The sequence below is a fragment of the Folsomia candida genome, unplaced genomic scaffold, assembly GCF_002217175.1.
Source record: "Folsomia candida strain VU population unplaced genomic scaffold, ASM221717v1 Fcan01_Sc021, whole genome shotgun sequence".
Classification (NCBI taxonomy): Eukaryota; Metazoa; Arthropoda; class Collembola; order Entomobryomorpha; family Isotomidae; genus Folsomia; species Folsomia candida.
In genome coordinates, this window is record NW_019091213.1 from 1,666,042 (window position 1) to 1,676,918 (window position 10,877).

The 10,877-nt window shown below is 38.5% G+C and overlaps 3 protein-coding genes across 4 annotated transcripts; 1 reads left to right on the plus strand and 2 right to left on the minus strand.

The window, feature by feature from the left end:
• Window positions 1-244: 244 nt before the first annotated feature.
• LOC118438427 (filaggrin-2-like) lies at window positions 245-2,795 on the minus strand. Of its 2 annotated transcripts, XM_035858681.1 has the most exons (3): window positions 2,648-2,795; window positions 2,268-2,515; window positions 245-2,184 (listed from the first exon to the last, which is right to left on the minus strand). In XM_035858681.1, exons 2-3 carry the CDS (start codon window positions 2,511-2,513, stop codon window positions 382-384), a joined length of 2,049 nt encoding a protein of 682 aa, XP_035714574.1. In that variant the 5' UTR covers window positions 2,514-2,515; window positions 2,648-2,795; the 3' UTR covers window positions 245-381. The 2 variants fall into 2 exon arrangements, with proteins under 2 accessions (XP_035714574.1, XP_035714573.1); XM_035858680.1 differs by lacking the exon at window positions 2,648-2,795 and having other exon boundaries at window positions 2,268-2,626.
• A 465-nt stretch (window positions 2,796-3,260) lies between these two features.
• LOC110858476 (26S proteasome non-ATPase regulatory subunit 10) lies at window positions 3,261-4,721 on the minus strand. The gene is made up of 5 exons (XM_022107275.2): window positions 4,580-4,721; window positions 4,193-4,296; window positions 4,024-4,128; window positions 3,797-3,943; window positions 3,261-3,728 (listed from the first exon to the last, which is right to left on the minus strand). Exons 1-5 carry the CDS (start codon window positions 4,590-4,592, stop codon window positions 3,399-3,401), a joined length of 699 nt encoding a protein of 232 aa, XP_021962967.1. The 5' UTR covers window positions 4,593-4,721; the 3' UTR covers window positions 3,261-3,398.
• LOC110858573 (exocyst complex component 7) lies at window positions 4,569-8,632 on the plus strand. Its single transcript, XM_022107390.2, has 16 exons — window positions 4,569-4,709; window positions 4,961-5,051; window positions 5,176-5,250; window positions 5,333-5,490; window positions 5,605-5,640; window positions 5,718-5,829; window positions 5,901-5,951; window positions 6,017-6,204; window positions 6,272-6,407; window positions 6,483-6,667; window positions 6,753-6,935; window positions 7,014-7,152; window positions 7,235-7,339; window positions 7,473-7,692; window positions 7,877-7,994; window positions 8,079-8,632. Exons 1-16 carry the CDS (start codon window positions 4,689-4,691, stop codon window positions 8,313-8,315), a joined length of 2,055 nt encoding a protein of 684 aa, XP_021963082.2. The 5' UTR covers window positions 4,569-4,688; the 3' UTR covers window positions 8,316-8,632.
• The last annotated feature ends 2,245 nt before the right edge of the window (window positions 8,633-10,877 follow it).

The window sequence follows — 10,877 nt, forward strand, 5'->3', positions numbered from 1 at the left end:
GGCAAGAATATAGATCCGCAAGCACTTGCACTTGCTCCTTGTACATGCTTTTTGCTAGGTTGGATTGGGCTTTGAAGGTACCACTACAAGATTAAATGGATGGAAAATAAATATCCATAAAAAATGGGGTTTTAATGCATTGTCGAAAGTGGAAAAGTTAACCCTTGGGTGACACCCTGCTATGGGGAACTTTCTTCTTTTCTGTCAAGGGGTGAAATAAAATTGAGATTTAAAAAATACACGATTGTATTGCTATAAAGGAAATATTTTACTCAAAGAAATTACGATGTGAATGGTAAAGTCAAGTCAGGTACGTATGTACGAAATATGAAAAATTAACAACATAGTTTATAAGCATTTATATTAAATATTTGCAGATTATCAGCCCTTGGAACGAGACGAGGAACTACTACTTTTGGAGCTGGAGCTACTGCTGCTGCTTGGACGCGAAGCTGACGACGACGAGGATTTACTCCCCCAGCCAGAAGATGAACTTGATGATGACGAAGGTTTTGATGCAGTAGATGATGATGATTTACTCGACGAACCACTCGACCAACTTGATCCTGACGAAGACGACGAGGAAGGCTTCGATGTCGCCCCCCAACCTGTACTTCCGGTTTGGCCTTTATTTTGTGCAGATGACGAACACGAGCTACCAAACCAAGTTGAGGATCCTTTGCTTGATGATGAGGGAGATAAAGGCTTGGAAGTTATGCTCCACCCCGAAGGCTTTTTCGTCGTTGCAGAAGCAGATGAACCACTGATTCCACCGGAGCCCCAACCTGATCGAGAAGAAGTACTTCCTATTTTATTGTTTGAAGAAGTTGTGGGAGTCACATTGCTTACAATTCCTTTACTTCCCCAGCCACTACTTGGTTTTGCTGTGGTTGGAGTACCGTAGCTTGACTGGTATACTGATCCCCCGGATGCTATATTTCCCCCTCCATAGTTAGCATTAGGTTGACTCCCTGACCAGGCAGTTGTTCCACCATTGTTTGACGGAGGAAGCCATCCAGCAGAAGGGGGTTTAGCTGTATTCGATGGGGTGATAAATCCAGCAGAAGGGGGTTTTGCTGTGTTCGGTGGGGTGATAAATCCAGCAGAAGGGGGTTTTGCTGTGTTCGGTGGGGTGATAAATCCAGCAGAAGGGGGTTTTGCAGTATTAGATGGGTTGATAAATCCAGCAGGAGGGGGTTTGACATCACTATTAGTATTTAAATTTGAACTGGAGGTGGGAGGACTGATCCATCCCGCATTTTGACTACTTTGCTGCTGGCCGAAGCCGGGTTGTTGCCCAAACGTTGGCTGACCGAAGCCGGGTTGTTGTCCAAGCGTTGGCTGACTGAAGCCGGGCTGTTGCCCAAACGTCGGCTGACCATAACTTGGTACATTTGTTCCATAATGATTTCCCCCTTGGCTTCCAAAATGCGACTGACCAAATCCAGGCTGACCGTATTGTGTTTGACCAAAACCAGGTCCGTAATTTCTACCTTGGTTTGTTTGTCCCCCGTAATTCGTTTGTCCATAGTTCGGATGCTGGCCGAAGGTCTGATAGTTATTACCTCCACCAAAGTTTTGCCCAAAAGCGGATCCTCCACCCCCAAACATTCCTCCGTTTCCATACTTATTTCCATATCCCTTATCCTTAGATAATTTACTCGCTACGACCGGAAGAGCTGCCATCATTATTGCGGTTTTATAACTGGGTCGTTTCATCCCAAATCCTCCAAAGCCTTTGTTCTTTTTTCCCCACTTCTTTCGTTTTGGACCCTTGAATCCGATCCCAAAATTTTCAAACGATTCTGATGAAGATGAGTCGAAACCACCATATCTTCCAAATCCACTCCCGTATCTCCCATACTCGTCGCCACGACCATAAGAACCGTACGAAGAAGGTGCACCCATTTGGAAGCCATATCGGTCGTTGTAACGTCGCTCGTATTCCGTAATGACACGCTGCGTCCTTCGACCTTCTCCACCTTCACGAGACGTTGTCGTGTCCTCCAACTCTCCAATTTCACCCTTTTGAAAGTAGTCTTCTATATTCGTTCCATTTTCTTGCAGCTCACGAATAAACTTGGCGTCATGTGCGTGGTCGGTAAGAACGGTGAAAACATAGTCAAAAACAGTCTTGATCAATCCTCCTTCAGTCATTTTCCTTGGAATTTCATCTTCAATGTCCTAAACAATCAAGCGTCAAATTTCTCAAGTTAAGCATTTGTTATTAGAAATGATTATAGAAATTGCATATTTTTTCAGCTAACCGTTTCATTATCGCCACGAGTGAGATTTGTTATCAAGTTAGTTGTGGCGTTGTAGTGTGTTCCATTAATGTAGGTCGAGTTCGCTTCAGGAATAATGGAGTAGTTGCTGCTGTTGTTAGCTGGGGATACATCCGACGAAAGTGATGGTGTCGTCGTGACGTTAAAGTCAGATGGAGACACGAAGGGGAGAAATTGTGCTATAAAGGTCATGACCAGCCATTTCAGCAGGGGTGGTCTGATTCTCATTGCTGTTAAATTAGTCAAGAAAATTAATTCCGTCAATTTGCTTAAACTACAAAATTTAATAACTGATTTAATAAACTCTTGCTTGAGCGATCTCTAAATCACAACTGCTGATTCCTAAACATCATCCAACTTACATGTATGAATTACTATGAATCAGTTTACATGTTATGAATGCCTTCGTCTGCAAAAACATCTTAAATTTGATTAGAATGGTTATCTAGGGGTTTAGGTGAAATTATGTGTCAACGCCGTCAATGGAACAAAATGAGTCTTGAATTGGGGTTATCTTTTGATCATTTGATAAATTCTAATGTAAAATACAATGGGGCAAGATGAGATAATGCACAAAAATGAGACTGATTCATGCATTAATTTATTATTATTATGTAAAATGAATCAAAACTGAAACGTGGCTTATCTTAGTCTACTGCACTAATGCAAAAATGGTTTGAAGTAATTTTCCTTGATTACGAAGGTCGGGTTCAAGATTTAAGAGGTCATGTGTCAGCAGGACTGTGTGTACATAAATAAAACACACTTATTTAATGGAAATACAACTTACACATTGGAAGATTAACTATGTTAGATAAATATGTATATCAAATTATCAATTAACTGCTGACCAAATGTGCAATAAGCCTGTGAACGTTATCCAAAGCATTAATAAATATGTAGATTATGTATTACTCACACTGACTCGAGGTGAAACTGCAGATTGATCATCGGAAAATTAAGACAAGTCAAATATGAATTTTGCATAGTTGCAGTACTAATATTTATTTGACATTAAAAATTAATTGAAGCTTTTACAAAAAATCCACATCAGATCTGACAAGATCTTGTTTTCAGATAGACATACAAATATTTGTGGTAGCAATTTGCAAACTATAAATTTTCAGAAATATTTTTCAAAACTGCAGCTAAATTTTCCGATGCATATTGAAGTGGCGTTTTCTTGGCCTTGTTTTCCTTGCTGATATCTCCACCATGATGCACCAACATCTTTGCTTCTTCCACTCGTTCTTCTTCACAGGCCAAGTGCAGTGGAGTATTTCCGGCGCTATCACGAGCGTTGACGTCGATCCTGTCGCCCTTGTCGAGAACCAGTCTCACAATTTTGGTATGTCCTTGCGACGAAGCTCTATGTAGGGGTGTAGCGTTAAGATTATCCGTAATGTTGACATTGGCACCGTTGGTGATAAGCAATTCCACAATCTGCATATAAAATTAACAGACAATTTTAATGTAATCACATTTGTCTTAAAGCTCCTCAAATGACTCACGTCATAATGATTCTTCGATGCTGCATATTGAAGAGCGGAATGACCTCCAGAATTTTGCGAGTTAATATCTGCTCCCTTGGCTAACAATAGTCGGACAATATCCGTCCTCCCAGCAGCAGCCGCAATGACAAGCGGTGTTAAATTTGACTAAAATAACATAATATATCATAGTTAAATAAATATTTATTGATGTGTGACAATTAATAACGCAATTAATTAATCCACACATCATCGGTAGCGTCAATATCCATGTTGGGAGCTTTCGCCAAAAGAAATTCTACAAATTCTTTATGTCCTGTGCTTGCAGCCCAGTGGAGTGGGAGGCGTCCGCTCTAACAAAATTAATTAATGTTAAGTTACAGGACCATTTAATTTACATTATTAACGCATACTTACATCATCAGTTTTCTTTAGCAGTTTCTCGTCTTTTTCAATCATATCCTGCGCCCGGAGGATGTCGCCTTGTAGAATCACGGTGTGGATGGACGGGGATGGTTTTGCTGCAAAAATCATTAAAATACTAAATTACCATTTGTTAATTAGTTTTATGTAATAAAAATCATGGTCAATTTTTAAGGCATCGTTTCTCTTTGTTGTAAATGGCAATGTTGGGGTAAATGAAGCAGCCCGGTAAACAGATTACGGTATATTTGTATAAGAATGATTCACTTTTTTACTAAAAACATTAAAAACTCCCATTTTGTTGGGACTTTAACTCTGTTAATGCTCTTAATTTGTAACAGTTTTAAAATATATAATTCCTCGTAATTGAGTGCAATTTACCTGGCAAAGACATGTTCCTGTGAACTCGAAAGTGCGACTGACAATACACAATAGATACAATTTCTTGTCTTATCACTTAAAAAATTAGTGATTAACTCAAACGGTTAAAATGTCCGAAAAACTGGAACAGGTAAAGTTGTTAATTTTATAAAGGTTAATTAATTAAGTGTTCGGGAGATATTTCAGACGAAGGGAAATAAATACTTGACTATGACTTGAATGAACCCCGAAAAACTTTCCTCCCTTTTCAACTAAAGGCAGGGTTTAGTTGCGACATTCTTGACTATTTAAAATATTTAGTAATTTGTATGAAAATTTTTATGAAAACAACAGCACTCTTATGATAATAATGCGTCTTTTTTAATTTAACCATAAATCTAGATTGAATCGGGGTTTGAGTTTTTACGGGACGCTGCCAAACGAAATGAACATCTAACAAAGAACTTGACTGGGATTTTAGAAGAATTTCAAGGTTAAGAGAAATATGGTCAATTTTGTAATTATAGGAATCGTACGCCTAGTGCAGTCACTCATTAATTTGTATTTGTTATTGTTCATATTTATGATAATGATTTGTTACATTATTTTTTCTGCAGATCGGGTAGGACGACTTCAAGAAACCATTTTGCCAGTTTATCAACAAACCGAAGCTTTGAGGTTGAAGCAACAAAGTAATTGAACTCTTCTGATGTTACAGAATATTTTATGGGTAGTTATATTAATGAACGATGCATTATATTGTATCATTTTTAGATTTGGAGAAGACGTTGAAACTCGTAGATGAGGTGGTCAACTTTTATAGTGTCAGTAAAGAAGTTGATGTCATCATTCAAAATGGTCCTTCCGGTGGGAACTTGGACACGTTTCTCCAAGCGATGGAAACTATTGAAAATGCTGTGAAATACTTTGAGGTAAAGTCAGATTCGTATGATATTAACTTGCGAAAATGATGTGCATTTTTATTTAGAGCTAAACATGACTAGATGATGGACCATAATTGATTTGTTTTATTGTTTTTTTTGCAGAAAAATAATTCACAATCTGTAGAGCTGGAAAATTTGGTACGTATTTAATTGTAGCAATTTGATCTAAAAAAGTGTAATACGCAATTTACAAATATTGTATGTATTTTCCTAAGTTATCATTATTCAATACTGGATCAGACGCCTTGAGCAAAGAGTTTAGAGATATGCTGACGAGACATTCGAAGGTTTTAAATGCTGTAGCAATCCTGGAAATGATTGAAGAAGGTGTGAAGGAATAACAACTAATTGACAGTATAAGTGAAATTTAATTAATTTACTGATTGGTTTGATTAAAGATTACTCTAGCCAACAAAATTCCAGTACCTCCATGCCTGAGCATGTTCAAGGTAACTTTAAAAATATGACTCTCATAGGATACGATAAATATTAATATTGTTCTTATTTCTTCCAGGAGATTTGAAGAAAATCGCAGAATGGTTAATGTACCATAATGTCGATACTTACATGAATATATACGCATCGTTAAGGTCAAACGCATTACAAAAATCCTTGCAAGGGTTGAAGGATTATCAAAAGTCAAGCAGCCTAACAATGGCAACAACCGGATCGGCTGTGGCCAGTCCTTCTTCTCCTGTGATGGTAATGAGTCTAAAATTTATATACAAATACGTGTTGACATATTCAACAACATAATTTTACAATGCAGCGACGGTCAGGAAAATTCGACACACCCAGCAGTGCCGGAAAAGGACGACGGATTCAAAGTGCATTTAAAATGTTGAAGAAAGCCACAACAGATCACTCACGAGGTTATGGATATGGACTCGGCTCCAAGAAATTTGGTAGATCCTTTGTTATTTTCGTGTGGCAAACTGAATGAATCTCAAGTTTTTTTTTTCTTAATTCTGAATAAATAGAGAACAAAGAGGACACCGTGTCCGACAGAGAATCTGAAAACTTCTTGATATTAACAACAGCGATGTTGAAACTTATGCAGATTGAATCTCAACTTATGCTTGGCATTATTCCCATGCAACATAGGAATAAAATTTTTGAAATTATTTCTCGTGATAGTTTCGACTTGCTGTTTGCCGATGGCGAGGTAATTCATTATAGAAAAGAACATTCGAATTTCAAACGTTGAATGAAATGCAGGACCATACTTAACATTGCTTTACTATTTGTAGAACATTGCAAGTAGGATCAAGAAAAGTATAAGCCGGCAAGAATTCTCAGCAATCCTGACCTTATTCCCGATCATTAAATGCCTGCAGACCTTACAACCTAGTTTCGACGAGATTTTTGTTGGCTCTCTCCAAACAGCAAAGGCAAACAAGTTGACAATATTGCTCAAAACATTTCAGACAAACGTGAGTGTATTTTATCAAGTTTTATTTTAATATTTAGACCTAATAATAATAATATGTTACACATATAACATGGTGTAGGGAATGAGGGCGCTTGAAGAGTTCATCGAAAATGTTCGTAATGAGCAGGCATCCCAACTACCAAAGGACGGCACGGTTCATGAGTTGACGAGCAATGTTTTGATGTTTTTGGAACATTTAACTGATTACATGGACACCGGTAAGTTGCATGCTGCAATTATTTAACAGGGTTTAAAAATTTTGGTGGTTGGTTGGGTGATACTTATAGTTTAACTTTGCAGTGGCTAACGTTCTGGCACAAGATCCCACATATAGCTTGACGCCCTCTCCAAGCAATAAAGTTTTGGACGAGAAAACGAAGCGTGGTTTACTAGGTGCTTACATGAGTAAGTGTGGTCATCATTTATTTGATGTAATGTATTTGAGAATTGAATTATTTAATATGTACTCGATATACCATTATTCACACAAACTTATCTGTATTATATTTATATGTATTCCTGTTTGTATTTGTTGTAGAACGTGTCCTTCAACAATTAAATCTTACCCTCGTAACGTGCAGCGACCTGTACTACGATCATTCCATAAAGGCAGTTTTCCGACTAAATAATGCCTGCTACATTTTGAAATGCCTTCAAGGATCAATTCTCCTCGACCTCCTTAAAACAAAGGAGCCTGACTGCCAACAGAATTACATTGAAATGATGGAGGACCAGCGGAAGGCCTATCTAATTGCAACGTACGATTTTGAAGTTCATTATGGCTTTCTTGATAAGCACTTTAGTTTCCTTTATCTGCTGCTGGTAGTTTCTAAGCAGCAATACTTATATAATTCACGCATTCTCATTCCACCACTGTCACCGGCCATCCCTTTTCTTAAGTTGAGTTAAGTTGAGTGGTGCTTTTACTCTCTCGTTATTTAGGTGGAAGAAAGTTGACTATTCCAGCAAACTATTCGGCGCAGATGATATCCCAGTCGCAGTTCTACAAGCAGGCAAGCTGAGGGATAAGGATAGGCAGATTATAAAAGATAAGTTTTCTGTAAGTTTATGGTTAAAACGTGTGCAGATGTGAGGATGATGTCCTTAATCGACTACGTAATCATTACTGGTGCAATATTATTAGGCATTCAACCGAGAAATGGACGAGATATCAAGACTCCAGCAAGGATATTCAGTACCAGATCCTGAACTACGAACTCAGCTACAAAAGGCTTCTCGAGACTACATCATACCAAAGTACAAGGAGTTCTTTGACAAATATTCCAACGTGCCTTTCACCAAAAATACGGAAAAGTATGTGAGATTTACTCCAATGTCAGTGGCTGACAACATTGACACTTTTTTCCTCCAAAATTGTTAAACTCTTATTATTAGTTAATAGATCTGTCCACTTTATTATCAAAATGATGAGTCAACAAACTGCTTATTTTTCTTGCAGTCTGCATTATGTACCTAGTTAAGCGCAACATAATCAGTTTACCAAAGTTCATAGTATAATGTTATCAGGTTAGTCACTGCTAGTAGTAGTATATACCTCGTTTAATTTCTCTAGTTTTTTCAGCATTGTTTTAAAAAATCTTGTAAATTACATGGTAGAGGTTCCACAAAACAAGAGATTAGATGCAGCATTGTGCATTGTTTGAGGCAATAAAGCTGATCGCATTTTTACTTTTTGTACACTCACGTAGCAGAATAATCCATCCATGCCCTCTTCATACCATTATTATTGTGTTTTATCCCTGTCCCTCCCATTCTCATAAAATATTTCTCTCCTCTCTCGACTGACGACAATGCCCACTTCTTCTTCTCCTGAGCTGTTATAAGTTTCTAATCCGCTTTGTATCTCGAATGTCGATCTTCTAGTATGCTTCAAACACTTGATCTTCCCATGCAGCAAAAGTGTCTCGTTGTTACAAAACTCTTCTGCAGTTGTCTCACTCTTCCTCGTCGTCGTCGTCTTTCTCCCTTCTTTCTCATTCCCTCACTCATCCCATCATATCGTCTCACTCTCTCCCTGTCTGCAATATAATGGGATGAAACAAAAGGTGTTAGTTACAAAGTTTATGGTGACATTAGCCTCTTACATACTTTGTGCAACACACTATGTGTAAAATATAGGCAGAGTTTTGCTTTCTGCTCCCTGTGTATTCTCATCTCTGACACTCTTCCATCACCATTTCTATGCTAATGTTCAGTTATGAGTCTCACTTTTTCCTTCATCCCTCTCCGCCAGCCGTAGTGTTATGCAGGCATGTACGACATCCTCCCCAATTTCATTATTACGACACGTATAGAAAATGCATGGCTCCTCTGGAATGAATCTTGGCTACGAGATTCTTTCTTACATATTCTGCAACATTTTTACATTACTTTACTCTCCAGTTAGTTTTGTGCTTGGGTTAGTTGTTTGTTGTGTGTGTGTGTAATAATATTCCTCCGTTTTCTTTATGCCACCTTCCTTCCCCGACATATTCATGCATTGCTAGTTTGCATTGTGTATTCATTCCTTCTTCTTCTTCCTGAATATGCCATCCCGGGCGGGTATGAGATGGTTCCTTCGTGTTACACCAGGAAAGCAGTTATGTTCTGATTTATCTCATCCCTTGTTCATTTGGCTCAGTTCTCATTTCAAAAATGTCTCATCCTTCAATTTCTCCATTTTCAAGAGACATTCAATTCTCGCAGTTTTGGATTGAAAAGGAAGAAGAGAAGGAGGAAAACATGTCAAGAGAGTGCAATTAGTTTTTTATTCATGGGCTCGTGTCGCTCGTATTCTCCTCTCTCCCTGCTATCTCAGAAATAAAGAAAAGTGAGCATGATGATAATTCTACGTGATGCTTCTCTCTCTTTTTTTCGTCTTCTTTTTAAAAAATTATTTGCTCCTTGTTACGTTATGATGAAAGCAGGCAGTATAAATTTAGTCGCGACACATCTTTCTGTCTCCTTGTCACAAATAAGATTCAGATTCATGGCGTCTACCATTGTTTAGGATAAAGGAGAAGGTGGTGACGTGGGTGAAGTAAGTAAAATCCCGTCTCCTACATCCATCCATGTATGTGCTGCGGCGATACATAAACATGGCTGAATACTGTACAAGGTTGAAATTGAACCCAAAAGAATCGGTCGGAGTAGTTTTACTACAATTTAGAATTTAGAGTCGGATGCCCCTCGTAAATTTAAAACTTTCTCCTGGACTTTCACTAAATCCGGTTCGCCATGGAGGAGAGAGATGGATCGTGATAGATGTAGGAATCTGACCAGAACGGAATCCAGGCAGGATCACAAGAAGAAGAATAAGACGGACCATGAGGAGGAATAAATACGGATAGAAAGGGAACGGAACAGGCCATCGTTCCGAGTTGGATGGATGGATGGAGAAAGTTTTTGGATGGATTTAGCTATATTTGCTTCAATGTATTCAAAACATTTCGACCCGTCACTAAATTAACCAGAATTTCGGCTTAATTGCAAACATCAGTAACTTTATAGAGGGATACATACAAAATGAATCTGATGGACGTTCCATGCATCGCCATATGATGACCCAACAAAGTGTGATTATCCGTCAATTTGTCTGTGTGGAGGGGACTTTAGGGTACGTGCTAATAAATAATATGGAGTGCGGGGATGAATATGGGTGTAGTCGGAGTAATGGATCTTATTGAGAAGTCCCCAGGGTTTTGATCTCCCTGTTGTACGTGTGTCGATACTCCTCCATCCTGCCAGCCCGTAAGTAACTAATGTCTCGTGTCTCATTGTCTTTCCTTTTCCTATGTCTCAATAAGAGACTTGGTGAAAAGAAGTGACCGAGCATCCCAGACGGTGAATCTTCATTTGGGCTGATCTATGAGACTACAATGCTCCCGGTGGGAGTACAAAGACTTCTTTTTTAATATTTCACACCTTGACAAGCACCACCCAG

What these genes read in the sequence shown, in the direction of transcription:
- LOC118438427 (XM_035858681.1), bottom strand. Translation starts at nt 2,513, where the DNA reads ATGAGAATCAGACCACCCCTGCTGAAATGGCTGGTCATGACCTTTATA. An exon ending in CTCGTGGCGATAATGAAACG is followed by an intron (nt 2,185 to 2,267) that starts GTTAGCTGAAAA and finishes TTGATTGTTTAG; the next exon opens with GACATTGAAGATGAAATTCC.
- LOC110858476 (XM_022107275.2), bottom strand. An exon ending in ATATTGACGCTACCGATGAT is followed by an intron (nt 3,944 to 4,023) that starts GTGTGGATTAAT and finishes ATGTTATTTTAG; the next exon opens with TCAAATTTAACACCGCTTGT. An exon ending in CATCGAAGAATCATTATGAC is followed by an intron (nt 3,729 to 3,796) that starts GTGAGTCATTTG and finishes TTTTATATGCAG; the next exon opens with ATTGTGGAATTGCTTATCAC.
- LOC110858573 (XM_022107390.2), top strand. Translation starts at nt 4,689, where the DNA reads ATGTCCGAAAAACTGGAACAG. An exon ending in GATTTTAGAAGAATTTCAAG is followed by an intron (nt 5,052 to 5,175) that starts GTTAAGAGAAAT and finishes TTTTTTCTGCAG; the next exon opens with ATCGGGTAGGACGACTTCAA. An exon ending in TGCTGTTTGCCGATGGCGAG is followed by an intron (nt 6,668 to 6,752) that starts GTAATTCATTAT and finishes TACTATTTGTAG; the next exon opens with AACATTGCAAGTAGGATCAA.